The 18,470-nt window shown below is 39.1% G+C and overlaps 2 protein-coding genes across 5 annotated transcripts in view; both read left to right on the forward strand.

The window, feature by feature from the left end:
* The window catches only part of PTGR1 (prostaglandin reductase 1), a 129,684-nt gene that overhangs the window by 51,641 nt on the left and 59,573 nt on the right, over positions 1–18,470 (forward strand). The gene's annotated exons all lie outside the window — the stretch shown is intronic.
* The window catches only part of ECPAS (Ecm29 proteasome adaptor and scaffold), a 424,259-nt gene that overhangs the window by 29,758 nt on the left and 376,031 nt on the right, over positions 1–18,470 (forward strand). For all 4 annotated transcript variants that reach the window (XM_068177161.1, XM_068177163.1, XM_068177160.1 and 1 more), the window contains 17 exons: positions 690–824; positions 2,816–2,981; positions 3,398–3,570; positions 4,040–4,141; positions 5,958–6,081; positions 7,013–7,158; positions 8,100–8,154; positions 8,890–9,004; positions 9,929–9,994; positions 10,241–10,358; positions 12,103–12,270; positions 13,160–13,239; positions 13,990–14,095; positions 14,715–14,762; positions 15,753–15,874; positions 16,971–17,121; positions 17,915–17,980. In XM_068177161.1, coding sequence (XP_068033262.1) covers positions 690–824; positions 2,816–2,981; positions 3,398–3,570; positions 4,040–4,141; positions 5,958–6,081; positions 7,013–7,158; positions 8,100–8,154; positions 8,890–9,004; positions 9,929–9,994; positions 10,241–10,358; positions 12,103–12,270; positions 13,160–13,239; positions 13,990–14,095; positions 14,715–14,762; positions 15,753–15,874; positions 16,971–17,121; positions 17,915–17,980 — 1,941 coding nt within the window. The remainder of the gene's footprint in view (positions 1–689; positions 825–2,815; positions 2,982–3,397; positions 3,571–4,039; positions 4,142–5,957; positions 6,082–7,012; positions 7,159–8,099; positions 8,155–8,889; positions 9,005–9,928; positions 9,995–10,240; positions 10,359–12,102; positions 12,271–13,159; positions 13,240–13,989; positions 14,096–14,714; positions 14,763–15,752; positions 15,875–16,970; positions 17,122–17,914; positions 17,981–18,470) is intronic.

The raw sequence follows: 18,470 nt of genomic DNA on the forward strand, positions 1-18,470 counted from the left end.
ATTTTGGTTTCTTTGTGGTGGCCCAAGGCTCTCAAAGATTTGGGTATGAATTTTTCATGGGAGTGTGTTGCATTACATGTAAATTGCTGGTAGAGATAAGATTATGTCTTAACAAATTACCCAAAGCTTCCAAAATTCAAATTTTCATAACTTATTTGGACAGTACTAGATCTCAGGTACAAATTGGGTAATTTTGCTTTAAGAAATGTGATTTCCTGGACACTTTTTTTTTGTCATGGTTGTATTTGAATGGTTAGCCCTCTTGATGTTTTTTATTCCTTTTGATTAATAAGAAGATATGGAAGCCTCCAGCAGCTCAGGGAAAGTGTAGTGGTTTAGGGTGTGGATTTTTTTAGCACAGTATGAATGCCAAACCTGGAAGCTCTTAGCTGAAGACAAAATTCAGCCAAGAAATCAATGTGCATGTTTTGACACTGAACTGGTGGGTGGCGCTCTTATGGCTAGTGGCCTTCTTTCACCAAAGTGCTCAATGTGTAATTAATGCTTTGTTGAATTAAGGATTTTGTTTCTTATTCAGTGATAATGCTGTTGGTTTAAAGTGTGCTTTCTGAATTAAGAACTATTTATGTATCCCCATGACAATTGTCTTTGTATATTGAAGCTCTTTATGAACAGACTGAGTAGCTGCTTCCATATTTTATGGCTTGGTTTTTTTTAAACTCCCACAGAACCTGATGAATACTAACAAAGAGGAAATGCGTGAGCTTGCAGCCCTGTTTTATTCTGTAGTGCTGTCTACCATGTCTGGAGATGAGCTTAGGGCATCCTTGGAGCAGCTGATCAAGATGACAAAAGACAACCATGTAACTACCTTTGTCTGCTTTTTGTTTTTTCTCATGTCATGTAGCTGATAGGATATTTGAATCTCACCATGTGTCCAGGATGTATTAACCTTAATCTGGGTGTAAAATTAACTAACTGGCTTCCAGTTGGATGGTGAGAAGGGATTTTTGTTGTAGGTGATTGCAACAGATCTTTAAATAAATTAATCCGTGAAGCTGTTATGGTCAGTAGGAGGATTTCATGGAGGCATGTCCCAAGCAAACCACTGTCATATATTTAACCAGTTTTAGCCAGCTAAATAGCCACATCCCATTGAGTGGTAATGGATCACACTACCTACCTCAAACGATTTACCTGTTCTTATTCCTGAGCACTCACAGAATCAAGAAAATTTTTAACTTGTTAGATGTTCAGCTCTTCCCCTCCTGAGTTGCAGTCACCTCCTGAGTCCTCACTGCCTCAGGATCTTGTGCTGTGTTAGGGCTGCACCTTCTTCCCTCTTGCTGCACATGGACTGCTCAGCACAGCTCCACAGCTGTGTCTTTACATACTGGGTTTGCCTGCCTTCCCTTCTCCAGCAGCTCCTTTTGCCTCTCCTTATCCTTATTCCTCCATTTTGCCACTGCAAGCATGGAAAAGGAGTCCTGGAAACAAATTGGTCTGGTTTCTGTGCTGGTGTGTCTTGAATCCTGTGTGGGAGGAAAAGCAGTAGTATTTCTAGGTTCTGTTTCCCCAAAATGGTTTTGTAGCAGTCTCTCTAAAGTACTTAAAGGGCCATTATTTTACATTGCAGGTAACAGGCTGACAAGAAGTGCTGATTGCTTTATGTTGTAGTTAACAAACATGATTTATTTTGAATCTATGAAAGCTCTATGTGTGAGCCAAAGCCACTTCATTTCTCAGTTTTGTGTAGGGCACAGCTCTTGCAGTCACGAAGGCAGTATAGATGGGTCCCAACCGCCCACTGCTTTCAGCCCCACTCACCCATTTGAACTGTGAAAGGAAAAAAAGCAGAGTGTTCCCATGCCTTTGTGAGTCTGAGTCAGGTAGAGCTCTGTCTTGCTGCTACTGTACAAAACCACTTGAATTTGTACACCTAGGGGTGGTGGTGATCCTAGTGTCTCAGTTAGGACTGCAGTGTGAATGGATAACTAAAGTGGAGATGGGGGAAGGATCCATCTTCTGCTGGCTTTGTTTGCAGGGAGACCACATCAAGGAACAGTTCCTGGTGGCCAGACTAGGTTGAGGATCCCATTATGGCAGCACAATTGCACCAGTGCAACATTTGTAGTGTTAAAAAACAAGAGGTATCATCTAATCCAAGCTTAAGCTCCTGCACCCCTCCCTTTGTTTGTTTGTTTGTTTTTTTTTTTTTCCAGTTAGGTAGCATTTGAGTCTCACAGCCTTGTTTCTTCACAAAATCCTTTTGCTAGAATTCACTTGCAGGAATAAACATGTTCATTAAATAGTTCCAGCACCAAATCAGTATTGGAGAAATTGGTGTTCTTGACATTTAATTGTATTGATTAGATTTCATTATTTGTAGCCTGCCAAGCTGTAGAGGCATTGCCTTCAGCATAGGCCAGGTGTGAACTCATTCTTAGCCATGCAAATATAGAGTGATTACCCTGTACTGCCTTTTACTAAAGAGTACATTTTGTCCCCTTAGTCTGAATAGGTCTGGTTTTTAAGTAGAGATTATGTAGTTTGGGGTTTTTTTTAAGTCTAGGTACCAAAGGGTAGCTTTAGGAATGTGAGTGCTGGTGATAAATTCCTAAAATGTCCTTCTACATCTCTTTTAAATTTTGTTAATGAATCTTAAAGAACTCCATTAATCAGAGAGCACTTAACAATACCAAATTCTCTCTTGTTTTATTATGTGTTAGAGCTCTGCATTCTTCAGGGTGCCTTCTGATCTGTCTTGTCCATATGTGTTTTTAAATCAGTGCTTTGTGCAAAGTGTTACTTACTTTGAAAATGAGATTTTTTGCACTGTTGGTCTTGTCTGTAGAGCCCAGAGGTCCAACATGGATCCTTGCTGGTTTTGGGATTTACAGTAGGAAGGTACTTGGCCAAAGGGAAGATCAGAACAATGGAGCTACATGACATAGAACAACCAAACACTTCAGTAATGCCGGAACAAGACCAACTTATAAAGTCGGCAACAGAGACAATAGGTAACTTCTGCCTAAGACTTTGCTGCATGTAACAGTTGTTGGTTTTTTTAGTCCACCCCAGGCTGAGGATTTTTCTGAGATGCTCAGCTCATAGATAGTGTAATGTTGAGATCAATTTTTGTGATAGAATTTACAGCCTGTAAGATTGTAATCTGATTAGATGTATGGACATTTCAGCAGAATCTAGGTGGACTTCGTAACTTGCAGACTGAAACGGCACAATCGGGAGTGGTGGTATTGCCTAGATTCCTCTCAATGTCTCCTTTCGCTCCCATTTTTTTCTAACATAATGCTTCCTACCAGCTGTAGAGGAGATTAATGGTTTGCTTCTTGCATGGGTAAAATACAAGTGCCTGTCCACTGCTAAATAAAGATAATACAAAATCTGAGTCATCCTGGTTTTCTTTTCCCTGTAGGTTCTTTTTTGGACAGTACCTCTCCCTTCCTTGTGGTGGGTGCTTGTATGGCTCTTGGGGAGATTGGTAGGAATGGCCCCTTGCCAATCCCCAATGAAGGAACAGGATTTACGAAGCTGCAACTTGTTGAAAACTTACTGGCCCGAATCCCTTCCAGCAAGGAAACAAATAAGGCAAGATTTCTGTAGTGTTCCTGTGATTCCTGTTCATTTCTTGAATGCTCACTAGGTATATGTATTACATGCCAAACTCGGCCTCGTTTTTTAAAGGAATTAGGCTTTTTGTTGGCTTTAGTGAGGTGGGTAGTGTCTGGGTCTTTCTGATATTGTATAGCACTGATCACTTGTGCTTTCTAAAGTCATAACTAGGGGCTTAAGAGATAAAAATATGAATGGTCTTAATTTAATTAAGGAAAAATGGGAATACCTTCTTTTACCTGTACATAATCCTCAAAGGTAACAGGACATTTGTTCTGACCTCCTTTGGAAAAGAGGTGCACTGATTGATTTAATAAGCTGCTTGCATGTGCATCTGATACCTTGAGTGAAATTTCAGCAAGGGTGAGAAACAGTGGGTTTAAGGTGCATCTTATGGACTTACAGGAAGGTTTTATTGTGGTGTTATTTTTTGTTTGTATTTAAGATGAAGGAACGAGCAATACAAACATTAGGTTACTTCCCAGTGGGAGATGAAGATTTTCCCCACCAGAAGTTTCTGCTGCAGGGTTTAATGGATTCTGTGGAGGTGAGACACTACCAGTGTATTATCCTTTATACTACACACTACCAGTGTATTATCCTATATACTACTATTTCTCTTTGGGTGCTTTTTATGTACTCTAGAGCCAGATTTACAAAGGGAATTGACTTTCTGTAATAGTGCCTCTGGGTTTTTTAAAACTGCCTTGAAATAGAGAGCAGAGATAGACTTGGGGCTGGTGAAAGGTTTTATGCCACAGTTTAAAAACTTGCTAGTCCAGGTCTCTGCCTCAATCTGAGCAAATCCTTGTTCCCCTTCAAGAGGTTTATGTTTGGGTTTTTTTTGTAGGCTTATATTAATGAAGCCTTAGGCCTGTACTTTGGCCTTCAAAAGTACCCTGAAAGTAGGTAATATAAATACCTCTGAGCTACATCAGCTAATACAACTCACTTGAATTAGAAATTCACAGGAATATATATATGTCTTGTCCATCTAAATTCATTATTGAAGTGCACTGCATTCTTTCACAGTACTTCAGAGCTTCTGTACATATTGCAATATGCCAGATAACAAAATTAAATAAAAGGAGCTTTTTTGTGTTTTTCATTTACAGCTTGTTTTGCCTTTCTTCTTACTTTGCCTTTCTTCCTTGCTGATACAGACATAGGATTCTGCATTGTAGAAGTGGCTGTTGAGTGTCAGGCATGCTTTGCTGAGTGCTCCATTTCTGATGTCTTCAAACAAGCAAGAACCATAGAATTATAGAATAATTTGGGTTGGAAGGGACCTTAAAGATGATCTAGTTCCAACCCCTCTACTGTTGACAGGTCAGGGACACTTCACACTAGACCAAATTGCTCAAAGCCCAATCCAGCCTGACCTTGAGCACTGCCAGGGTTGGGGCATCTATGAGCAACCTCTTCCAGTGCCTCACCACCTTCCCAGTAAAGAATTTCTTCCTAATAGTTCATCTAAACCTACTCTTAGTTTGAAGCCTTTAACCACTTGTCCTATCGCTATACTTAGAATACTAAAAATGCTGAGAATACTGTGTATGCAAACATCAGAAGATGTTTCTGAGTGCCATGTTTTTCTCCTGTAACTGCATGGGGACATTACAACTTCCTTTATAAAAGGTATACTTGAAAAAAACCCTATTTATGTTAGATTGCAGGAAGCTAAGGACTTAATTCTCCAAGAGCCTTAGCATTTTGAGTTTCTAAAGCATAAGGAAAACTATCTAGAAGGTACTCACTGGTTATGGAAACCAGTTCTTAAAACATAAAATTCATCATGAGTACTGACAAGAAAGTGGCATATCTTGTTCCTAAAGACTCAGAGGATAGTGCACGGAGAACAGTGAAGCAAAACGAGTACCATCTGAATTCTTTTAATGTGAAAAAAAGGTTTCTGCATCTTTTAAGACATCAGCTTCTGGATGGAATTACAGGAGACTCTTTCAACATTCCCCATTGTATTAAAGTCATAATAATTTCCACTAATCGCTATCAGCATAACTTTAACTTTGTTTTATTTTCATTCCATTGAATTATTTCTTTTCACCAAGTTGAGCTTCTGCAGAGACTAGTAAATACTTTGTCAAAGGTATGCTTTAAAAAATGTAGAATTTTTAGCTTTTATCATTTATTTCAGACAGTTTGGCATTGCCTCATTTTCCGTCAGCTTCAGTGGGTCTGAGGTGCCACAAAGTCTCAGAGGTTCACCAGAAGAGTGATCTTACTGTAAATTGGTGCTGAACATCGGGACTGGGAAAGAGACTGTGGTATTTGTTGATTAAGTGACAGAAGTTTTGGTGTATGCTTCGTTAGTACTATCAGTGATGCTCTGATGTGTTTTTCAGGCCAAACAGATAGAGCTGCAGTTCAGTGTTGGTGAAGCTATTACCAGTGCTGCTGTTGGAACCAGTTCAGCAGCTGCACGGGATGCATGGACAGTCACAGAGGAGGAATATATCCCTCCTTCAGGTAGATCTTCCTAATGCAGGGACTGGGTTGGGAAATGCCTGGGCTAACACTTGGCTCCAAGCTTCATTTCTGTGGTGTTTGGTTTATAACGGAATACACAAGAGAATTTTTGTCTTTGTAGTTATATACAGGTTGTTTTTCCCTCTTAACGTCCATCTGCTCAGAGGGCAGAAGACTTTGTTCATGGGCTGCTTGTGTAATTCATTGCCACTTGACTCTGTATTTGTTTGGTTTTTTTGGTTTTTTTTTTTTGTTGTTGTTTTGGGTTTTTTGTTTGTTTGTTTGCCATGTTGACTTAGTTTTGGGTTTTTAATACACAAATCTTTTAAAATACCATTTTGAAGCCTGAACAGGAAAATAGAGTTATAAAATCAAAATGCAAGTGTTTTCCAATAACTTCAAATGATACAATTAAGTGAAATTTACATGCAGTAAATGCAGAAATTCTATTTAAAGACTTAAGATTCTGTACCCATTGAAACAAAAGTGTGACAAAAGGCTAGCTTCAAATCAGGCAGCTGTGAATATCAGTCTCAGACCTGCAAACACGTTTTAATTTTGTGAGAATGGTCTTAGATGTGCAGAGTACAGAAAGCTGACCATGTGGTAAAAATTAAACCTTGCCATTGCTCCAGAAATTGAGTCCTAACAAAAAAATGTGTTTTGCCCTGAGTCTTAGGCAATGTGAATGGTATCTCTTCTTGGGCACAGGCTCTGAAACATGTTTGTGAAGAGTTAGGAGTATTTTGTATTTTTATTATATATTCTACTTCTGTTACTTTCCCAATGACTCCAGTGACTTCCTAAATAAGCAGAGATTAAGGTGTCACCTGAGTACTCTTGAGTTCATTAAGTTTTTTGTTATTTTCATTAAAATGGGTGTGGACGGTTCTCAAAGTTCCTCCCCTCCACCTTTATTTTTTTCATATAGAATTGAAAGTGAATGATGTGGTGCCCTGGGTCCTAGACCTTATTTTGAACAAGCACATCATCAGTCCCAACCCACATGTTAGACAGGCAGCTTGCATCTGGCTTCTGTCATTGGTGAAGAAGCTGAGCACCCACAAAGCAATTAAGGTAAGAAATATGCCTTTTCCTGACACTGGCTCCTTGTCCCTGTTTTTGCTTCTCATCTTGTTTCTATCCCTTCCTTCCCCTTCACTTCTATTGCTTTTTTTCCTCCCTGTGCTGGTACAGTCCTTACTGAGGTCTTTTTGAGACATGGCCTATCTTTTGTTTCTAGAGGAGCAGACTATCTGGCAGATGAACAAGGGTGTTTGTCACCTTTGTAAACATCTGACTTGCATCCAAGTCAGAGTAATCTCAATGTAAATAGCTCTTGTAAGATGAAGTAGCACTACGTCCTCCCTTGGGAAGAAGAGTTTGGTATCTGTATAGTGTTTAGGATTTATATTTGGAAAATATTTGAGAGGTCTAGGAGGGGAAGAAGGAGAAGAGAACTTACTTGTTTCACAGTGTTTAATTTTGGTTCCTAGGAGCAGTTACAATGTGCTTCATGTACTTTTCATGTGTATTTTTGGTATGCTTTATGAACCTTATATTTTAAGTTCTTGTCCATAATGAGAAAATGTGAAAAGTCCTATACAAGGACTAAATAAAACATTCCCAACCAAAATGTCCTCTATTTGCATAGAGGTACTATGGACTGTGATGGGATCAAGTAACCATTTTGTACTCTCCAGGTATTGATAAAGAGCTTTGGGACAAGCTGCTTTGCAAATATAAATTTTTATATATAAAATATTGCCATATATTGCACTCATATAAACAGTGCAGCTTGTAGGGAGGTGGCAAAACTCATCGGTTTGGGGATGGAGAAAGCCCCATCTGGCTGCAGTCCAGATTTATGATGCATTGCTGACTTTTATTAAACTAGGGCAGTTGGTGTCATAAGTGTAGCTCAAATAGGCAACTCCATTGATACAGTAGCCTCTGTTAGAAACTTGCCTGGAGACCAAACAGGATCCAAAATAATGTCCTTTTTTCTCATCTTACAGTCTCATCTCAAGGATATTCAAAGTGCATTTATTTCAATTCTGTCAGATAGTGATGGTAAGTACTGTTGCATCTTAGAGTTGTGTCTTGGGCATTCAGCAGACTGGAGGGAATCTTTCAACAGGCATAAAGTCAACTACACCATCAGTCAGCATTAAAATATGACTGTAGAAACTTCCCATTTCTTATGTTAATAGGAATGATTTCTTTTCTAGGCATCATGTACGGAGATAAGAAGCACAACTTTTTTTTGTGCGTTTGGCTAAACAGCACAATGCATTTGCCCCTTCAGACTGTAGTAACAGAAGTGGTGTTACTTCAGCTCTGTTTTGGGCAGCAACATGTGTATCAGAGTTCTGCATGAACAGAAACTCTGAGACCTCTTCAAAATAGCACATTTTGGCTTACAGCTGTACACATGGCAGCTAGTGAAAAGAGTGGCATCCAGCAGCCTATGCAAAGCCCACTGAAGCTGAAGAGAGTATTACTACAGTTGATTTCAGGTGCCACTAGCATGTCAGAATACCTATAGCTCTTGGAACTCTTTGTGCTGTTTAAAAATTTGGAGTAACCATAGTTATGTGAGGATGTCACCTAATTTGAAGGAGTTTATGCCTTCAGAATGCAAAGTTTGTGTCATCACAGACTAGATCTGCACTGAAATGGAGAGCTCTGAAGTGCAACAGAGCCCTGTTTGCTATGTCCTGATTTTGGTTGAACCTTACTTTTGAAATTTGTGTACTGCTTAGTTACATGCTTATCTTGAATTTTGCTTGCTAACGTCTCTTGCAGAGCTTAGCCAAGATGTTGCTTCAAAAGGTCTTGGGCTGATATACGAACTAGGAAGCAAACAGGACCAGCAAGAGCTAGTCACTACGCTTGTTGATACCCTTATGACTGGGAAAAGGTACAGTGAACTCAGAACACAGTGAAAGAGTACTCTGAGTTATGTGTCTGCGAATAAAAATGTATCTCTTTGTTGTGTGGAAAGACATGTTTGGGGTAAAGGGCAAGTCAATATCCATTCACAGAGAGTCAAACTGAACATTTCTTAAATCATCTTAGAGTATTTTGTGACTGAAGTTGTTCTGGTTTTGTTCCATTCAGCAAAGTTTCACAATAATACGTCAGTCCTGATCAAGTGGTTCAAATGGGTTGGGATTTGCTTAGATTTGCTACTTGCTGCATTGTGTAATTGCAGAGAACAATGACTACTTGCAGCAACTTTGCACATTGTGAATGTTGCAGAAGTGGTGACTTGCTTGTGCTGAAATGCGCCTTTTGCTAAGGAAGTGTTGTTAATGATCGCTTTTAGCTTTCGTATGAAAAATGCTAGTCTTACAAGACTCATGGCTAGAGATCATGTTGGTCAGTACTGGAAATGCTCTTAAATAGACTTCTCCTGTCTAACCTGGTGTAGGTTTGGCCACTGAATCATAAGAACCTAGGCTTGGAGTGTAGGGATTCATTGGTGGTAAGCAGGAAGAAATAAGATGAATGGAAATGCTATTATTTAAATTTTAAGTACAGATTTACTGTCCATTATATGGCTTATGTCTGGACAGAACTAAAAAGTCATCATTCAGTATTTTGACTTTCTACCTTTGCACAGCAAAACTCTCTCTTGCTGTAATGTCTCCTTAACATTACATGTGATACAGGTTAATGACATTCCTTGCAGTGTGTGTAGATTTGCCCACGTGTGTGTTTTTTGGGATTGGAGCTGAAAAAAAAGTGAAGTTTCTAAGTTATTTAAGCCAAATTACCTGTTCTGTAGTGTGCAGTGTATTCAGCTCTAGAGTTTGCTGATGCTGGACTTCTTTTCTATCAGAGCCAAACTTGAGATGACTGGAGAAACTGTGGTATTTCAGGGAGGTCTGAGTAAAACCCCAGATGGGTAAGTTTACTGATAGTCTCTGACAGAGACACACTCAGTGCTGAAACAGAATTCCCTAAATATTCTGCTTTCTGACATTTTGTTCCTTCTTGTTCTCTAAGTTACTGTAACTGTTTCTGTGTAATACAGATGTGCTACTCACCTTTCTCTGCCTGCTTTATGGTGTGAATTGAATATACCTTTAGGTGTTGTAGTATTTGTCTAACTAAAAATATTAACACTGATTTTCCCTTCTGCTTTTCAAAGTCAAGGTCTTTCTACCTACAAGGAACTTTGTTCCCTGGCTAGTGACCTCAATCAGCCAGACCTGGTGTACAAATTCATGAATCTGGCCAACCATCATGCTATGTGGAATTCTCGAAAGGTAATGCTCAGCTTTCATACAACTTCCATTCCCACTTTGAGCTCTGGAAACAACAATCCATTTCTCTATTCCTGATTATATGTTTTATGAATAACTGCATATGTTGATGCTTTGGTATCAGTCCAAGGCAGATTTAGCAGGCTGAGAAAAAAAATTTAGGATTACTTGAAATTCTTACAATAAAACTTTATCAGAGTATTCATATAATCCTATATTCCCCTCTGAATTATCTGACATACTTTTTTTTTTTTTTGAGTGTGCTTAGAAGGACAATCCTTAATGTCTTCAAACAGTGATAATGTTTTGAAAACTGGATGAATTTTTTGGATGCCAAGGAAAGAGATCTTTATTATTTAAGGAGGCAGAATAAAAAGTAATCAGCAAGTTGCTAAAAAGCACTGTTGTCAAAGGTATCCCTTTGTAACTCAAGTTTTGATGTTTTAAAACAGTTGGGAGCTTTAGCAAAGCCAAAATACTGTTGGATCCACTTCCAGGTGAAAAAAGGAGCATCATAAATTTGAAGATTTAGGTGTGCTATTCCGAGTTTTTATGTGGGGACTCTTCACTGGCTTCACAGAAGCATGGAAGAACTTGTTTTGAGTTCCTGAAAACAACACTTAGTGCAAAAAACAAGTCCCAGCTTTAATGCTCATCCAGAGTTTGACAATTCAGCCCCTCTCAAGACTTCCTTCAGCACTGTGACTTCAAAAGCACAGGAGTATGGTTAGGTTCCTGACCCTTATGGACTTTCTCCAGCCCAGATGAGTTAGGAAAATCCACTCCGAAGGTGTGGGTTGAGCTTTGGCATTTGAAGAATTTGCAAAGTCTTTTAAGTTGAAGGGGATATCTGGAAATCTGTGCTCTAAACCCCCCACAAGAGCTAAACAGAGCATGCTGTTCAGGGCCTTGGAGGTCATGCTTTTCCTTACACTTTCTGCAGCTTCTTGCTTTTCAGGGCAGTGATCCTAACTGAAAATTTGTCCTTATTGCTGTTTTCTAGATTAACCCAAACAACACATCCTGTCCTTTGAAGTCCCTAGTGTGGGGTTTTGAGGGGCAGCTTTTGACATTGCAAGTCAGAAAACATGCTTTCATTAGAGGCAGTCACTGCACTACCTTCATTGAGTAATTTCTTCTTGGGCTATCCTGCCAGATCTCATGGGACTTCACAGGCAAGCATCAGTTCCACTGTTTTAGAAGTGACAGTGGAACTGACAGTGTTGGAGAAAGAAAATGTCATAAACAAATACTGAAGTTTGAAGTAAATATGGACAGATGCAAAATTATAATCCCTAGAAATTTCAGGTTTTAGAAATAAGGTGGAGTTACTTTTTTTTAGTTTTTCAGTTCCTAAGTTACTCTAATTTTTTCTGAATCAGCAGAGTTGTAAGGAAAGAGTGGCCCACCCTCACCAGTTTAGCTAAGAAAGAATCTCTTTTGGAAGAATGTATTTAAACCTGCATAGTTTTAATTCACTAGTACTATTTCTGCAAATGAGATCAATCAGTATCTTGAATTTAAGGTTGGAAGAAAGTTTTGAAGTAGTATGTTGTCTGCTGAGTGTGAGATTACTGTGTTACTGTAGCAGTGAGGATGGGCTAATTCTAGTACCATTCTAGACCTTTTGATCTGGTCTAAATCTGAACTATGTCAGTCAACTTTGCCCCTGACTGTGGCGTGCCCTTGGGCAATAACTGGGTGAGCAAACAATATTTCAACAAATACTGTTGTGTTGTTTTTTCAGGGAGCAGCTTTTGGTTTCAATGTGATAGCTGCCAAGGCTGGAGAGCAGCTGGCTCCATTTTTGCCCCAGCTTCTTCCCCGGCTCTACCGTTACCAGTTTGACCCCAACCTGGGCATTCGACAGGCAATGACCAGCATTTGGAATGCATTGGTCACTGACAAGTCGATGGTGAGTGACCAGCAAAGTGCGGCAAGGGGCTTTGCTGCCAGCCAGCAGTGTATTGGAGATCCTCATGGGACAGATGCATTTTGTGAAAGGAGGGGCAGTGCGGAAAGGCGTGAGGTACTGCACTGGAAAGGAAGTGTTTAAATCCATGGACGAGCTTGGAGCTTGCCAGAGGTTTTGCACTCTCTCTTATATGTGAAAGGATTTTGCTGACCTTGTTTGTGTAGCCAGCATTAAAATTTATTATTTACTTAAAATGGGGTCTTTCCACTTTGATATTGCTTTGATACTGCTTATGATAAGTTTTTCAGGAATCCTTATGGCCTAAGATGCCTTCCTAAAAGAAGAGCATCTAAATATAGTTTCTCACTTTTTAAGTGGGAGGAAGCTCGTGGTTGGAGGCTATTCCATCTGTTTGAGGAGCACTCCTCCCTGGTGTATTTCAGGAATAAGTGACTTTCATAAGATGCCCTTGCTCTGGTTCTGCAAGAATTGGAATTGGGTTTGCATTTTTTTCTTCTAGGAAAGCTGATCTTAATGTGAAGTCAATTCATTCTAATCCTTCATTAAAGCACAACTGCTTCTTGAGTAAATACATGTTCGGTGCTGCATTTTAACAGTTCAGCTGATAAACGCCTTAGGGGACTTTTCTTGTTACATCTTCCACAATGTTAAGCACTTGAGCAGTGCAGAGAAAGGCATGTCTAAAGCACAGTCAGAGAAAGTTTTCACAGCACTGGCAAGCATTAGTTCATCTGATGTGGCTGAAAGCAGGTTGTATTTTGCTTTCAACCTGCAAAATACAACCTTTTTGGACTCTTTTTTTACAGAGTACTGAACAAGGATGCATAGCTGTACTTGTTTCTTGATTTTTCCTTTTTTTAAATTATAGATTGATAAGTACATGAAGGAAATTCTTGAGGATTTGATCAGTAACCTAACCAGCAGTCTTTGGAGGATCAGAGAATCCAGGTATTGCTAGGAAAAGTATTAGATTTGTCTTTGAACTCGGTTCTTTTCTCTTGTTCACCGTAAACTTGTTAATCTGAAGAGGCTGAGGAGGAAAAGAGGACATATCCTTTCATCAGGATACAGCCCAGCCTTGTAGCCTGCCTTTAGAAGTATAATACAATCTTGAAGCTATTTGCCTGAAATTTTTTCTTGCATGTTGCTTTATACTAAAGTACATCTTCTGAAGAATGAGTTTTCTGGTTACTAGTTCTTGCCTATCCTTGAATCTGAAATAATTCTTTCTCTTAGAAAACCTTGTCAATCTGACAGTTATGTACTTGGCAGCAGGATGCCATTTTTAATAAACTGCTTTTTGTTTTTAATGGTTTGTAGCTATGCTGTATTGAAAACCTCAATTTTAATTTCAGTTCCACACTTCATACCATTTTGGTTTCTTCTTATTGTATGCTTAAAGAAGAGAAGACTAAAACACTTTTGTCACTAGAATGTTTACAGTAGCAGTTTTCACCACAGCAGCCTTTTTCACCTCCTGTCACCTGTTTCAGGTTTTACCTGAACGACTGAGCATTTTTTTCTCTGCCAAAGGAGACATTCTTGTGACAGAGTAGATTTAGTGTTTGGGGAAAGTAAGGAGTGTGAAACAGTTCTCATTTTTCTAAACTATTTATTTTTATTTATAAGGATATCTAAATATATACAGCTATATCAATAAGAACACTGTGTGAAAGAAATAAAATTCCCTGTTTGCAGTTGTCTGGCACTAAATGACTTACTAAGAGGAAGACCTTTGGATGATGTCATAGACAAGCTTCCAGAGATCTGGGAAATCCTGTTCAGAGTGCAAGATGACATTAAGGTAATGGAACTGAGAACTGAATAGGAATCTTCAACAAACAGTACAGTGATCAAGCTCTGAGGTATTTAAAGAGAGATTCTCTGACAAGTGAGCTTGAAGCCAGTGGGGATTTTGAGTATTAAGCAGACTAGAAATTCATGCTCCTTGAAAGTAAAATTTTCTTGCCACATTGGAAATTCTCTTTATGTTTGAAATGTTTGGTTTCATTCCTGCTGTGCTTATTCTAGATGATTTGAGATTTTTCCTTGATATAAAAGTATTCCTGAGTAGTTGCTTAACTTTTGAATATAAAAACATTTATTTTGGACTTCTAGTATGCTGAACTGATACATGGTGATGTTACGGTGTGCTGAAATTGAATATATGACATCAGAGTCTTTGGATCCTTCCAGGTTTCAGCTCTGTCAATATATTGATTGTACCAGATACTTAGATGGACCAAAGCCAGAATTTCTTTTAACAATGTTCTAATACTTTCTTCTAAAGATACTGCTACTTTCTATTAAGTATTGAACATGAAGATAGCCTTGTCTGTTCTAGTGTTAAATGCTTATCAATTAATACTAATAATTCTAGAAGAACAAAAATAACAGAAGTAATTGATGACTTCTTTTTTTAGGAGACTGTGCGAAAGGCAGCAGAACTAGCCCTAAAAACTTTAAGCAAGGTAAAACTCTACAATTTTGTCATATGCACATATAGACAAGGCATGTATGGTTTTGATGTCAGGAATGACTATAGACTATGTTTACTCAGAGGATCTCTAGTGTAAGATCCAGTTGTGAAAAACTGAACTGTGAAAGACTGCCCTAGAGAGCAATCGTGGTAAGCATCACTGCTTCCCTTTACTTTTATTGATGCTAGTGAAGTCCTGCTGCTTGGGGGTATTGCAATGTTAAGGTCTGTACACGCAAAGGAAGGCTATAATGAACTGTGTGTTTTTCCTCTGATGTTGTTTTTTCCTTACTTGGGAGTGGAATTTAAGTAAATTTATTGTAAGTTCAACAGTTTACCGAGACTGACTGATCTAGTTGACCAAGCCTGGTGGTACATCACTGGTATGAAACAGAGGAACTGTGTATGGATTTCTCTGTGATGCTGTTACTGACAAGGTTTTTTGGGTGTAGTACACATCTATCATTTGATATTTTATTTGGTAATCCTCTGAAAAAGTCACATTAGTGGCAGTGGATCCAAAGTGCTGTGTTTGAAATCACAGTCTTCATAGTGCATGACAGTTTAATGCTGCGAGGATCCAAAATGTTGTTGTGAAAGGTTGTGATTGCAGAATCTGTTCTCATCTGGGACTTGCTGCTCTGCTGTGTGGAATGGTTGAGTCTCTATAACCATCCCTTCATAGGCTGTCCTTCATCTGAGAGGCCATTTGGTTCATCTGTTCATCCAGATTCAAGTCAAGGCCTGCTAGGCTCTGAATTAGTCTTTTCTGGAAGTGGACTGTAGTTGAAACCCCTTTTAGGAATGACTCTTAGGGCTTAACTACCTTTTACAAAATGAAGGTGTAACAGAGCCTGGGCTTGGCTCTGAGCAGTTTGTCTAGTTACTGTTGGCTTCTTCTGTGTGAAGGAGGATGTGCTATAATATAATCTGAGGGGGAGGTTTGTACATGTTTGTAGCACTGATTCTCACCTGTCCCCAGGTCTGTGTGAAAATGTGTGACCCCTCTAAAGGAGCAGCAGGTCAGAAGACAATAGCTGTGTTGCTCCCTTGCCTCCTAGACAAAGGAATAGTAAGCACAGTTGCTGAAGTCCGATCTCTCAGGTTAGTTTTGCACCATGTAAGTTCCTGGGTGTTGGGTCTTGACCAAAGACACCAAGCTTATTCACCTGAGTTGCAGAATGTTCTTTGTGTTTGAAGTGACAAATTGATCCCCAAAAGAGCTTTCCTGCTGAGTTCTTTTTTCACAGAGTTTAAACAGCAGCACTGAGAACTCTGCCTGTCTTTTGGGAGTATGTGACCTCTCTGCAAATGCCCAGATTCAGTTCTCAGCAGAAAGTTCTTTTCTCCCTGTACAAATGGCAGGCTGATCCAGAAGCAGTGTGCCATGCTAAGGCAGGCTTTTGGGACTGGCATATTTGTTCTGGTTGCAAACAAAAAGTCCCATGGTTCTTCAAACAGCCATGTCTGATTTCACAAGTTCTTGTGAATATTGACAGTTCTCATCGCACATGTGACTGACTGCATTTGGTCACACTGTTCAAATACATTTTATGTATTTTAACAGTTCAATGTCCCTTAATGTGTAGGGACTTTATATGCTTGTCAATTTATAACCTTGTTTATTCTTTCCTTTGACTGGGGGATAGAAAAACTGGAAAATTCAGAGTTGAAGGGTGGCTAGCTGGTCTTCATGAAAGTAGTTCTTAGGAAGGCTAGAAGGCTTCTAGCAAAAGAATATTTCTTGAACTTTTTTCATTCCTTTTAAAGATATAAAACCCCTTTGTCAAAATGCAGCATGAGAGATGTGATCAGTCTGAAACCGACCAGTGAGGTTTGATTAGATTATTGTAACGTGTCTTTTCTTGGGCAGAGACAATGCATGTCTCGGGATGACTTTACCCAGTGCTTGTTTGAAACATGGGGGTGTGTTACTTCTTCCATCATCTGTCTGCAGTACTGCCTCTTTACCCATTCCCTTTGTGATTCCAGGGCCAAGGTAAACAATCTCTGGCCAAAATATACATAACATCCCTTGGAAGCTCAGGGCTAAGGAATAATTTTGTTTAAGCAAAAATTACACATGGTTTTGTTTGAAGGAAGATTTATATTAGTATATCTGGATTACAGTAGATCAGAGAGACTTTTCAGATCATTTTGTGTGTATCTCTGTTGACTTTTCCCTTTAATCTTTTTCCAGCATTAACACTCTCGTGAAGATCAGTAAAAGTGCTGGGTCTATGCTAAAACCTCATGCACCAAAACTTATCCCAGCCCTGTTGGAATCCTTGAGTGTGCTGGAGCCTCAAGTCCTCAATTATTTGAGTCTTTCTGCAACAGATCAAGAGAAAGTAAGTGCAGCTATAATGGGGAAATATCAACAGAGCAGAGATGACAAAGATTTAATCTTCATTCAGTGAAAGGGAAAATAGCAGATTTATTAGAGAGATTTTCAAAAAGCAAAGAGAAATAGCCAATAAGTTGCTAAAAAGTTTGGTCACGGAATATGGCTGCGCAAATGTGGGAGTTTTTTTGAAGGATTGGGATTATTTTTATTCCCTAGAGCACTGTATGTTTCCAAAAGTGAAGAGCAATTTTAATAATCTGATTTTAAATGTCACTGCTGTTTTTCCCAAGGTATTAACTTCAGGACTTCATATAACTTCAAGTGGAAGGTGTGCTGTAGCACTGTGGGCTGGAGGTGGATGTTGTCAGCATCATGTTCTTTAATTGTTGCCAAAGAACCATATTAAACAATCACAGTCTTCTTGAGAAAGTGATTGAAACCCGTTGATTAGAAACAAATTTAGCTAATTTCATTATGATTAAATTAGATTTTCCCTTTGCAAATGAAAAGGGAGTGAACAATGTGAACAGTTCAGTGTGAGATTTTATCTCTTTTCCCCCTCTTTGTTTTCTCTTCCTCTCTCCCTCCCTCTAGAACATCCCTCTGCCTCTGAAAGGGAAACTTTCATAGTCTGTAGGCATAATTGCTTTCTCCAAGCATCTGAAATAGATTTTATTGTAAGGTAGTGAGTTACAGCTGGTGTTGTTGACCTTTCTACTGTTTTAAGGTTGTGTTTACACTTGGATTTGTTAGGTGTTTTTCCTGTTGTTTTTTTTTTTGTTTTGTTTTGTTTTTAGACTGCAATGGATAGTGCCAGACTTAGTGCTGTCAAGTCATCTCCCATGATGGAAACCATTAACATGGTATGTATTGATTTCAGAATGTTGTAGAAGAAGAGGAATTAAAATAGAAGCTTTACATAATATCTCTTCAGGGTTTGTTTTCTTATCACATCTCCATGTGGCTGTGTGTCCACTTCCTTTTTCATGTACAGATGTCTCATCATGCACCAGCGCGTTCCCCTCAGATCAGTTGTGAATAACTTCGGCTCCATTTGGAGTCAGATGGATTGCTTCTTCCTCTAAAGACCTGCCTGCTTTGATGAAGAGGGCATCCTTCAAGTGCTTTTCTTTGGATGGGGCCTCAGCTGATTCTAGGTTATGTTAGCTAGCATGTCTCTTCATCTCTGGCCCACAGCTCCAAAACCAGCTTCTCACCAGGGCCTTAATTGATGATAGTCATTGTTGGTAAGGCATAAATGCTGTTCATCCATTGCCTTGTGGTGCCTTAGATATTCCTATCTGGGCCTTGCCCATACTTTCATGGTGGAGGTACTTAGAGAGAATGCTGAAA

Source organism: Anomalospiza imberbis, chromosome Z, assembly GCF_031753505.1.
Source record: "Anomalospiza imberbis isolate Cuckoo-Finch-1a 21T00152 chromosome Z, ASM3175350v1, whole genome shotgun sequence".
NCBI classification, from domain to species: Eukaryota; Metazoa; Chordata; class Aves; order Passeriformes; family Viduidae; genus Anomalospiza; species Anomalospiza imberbis.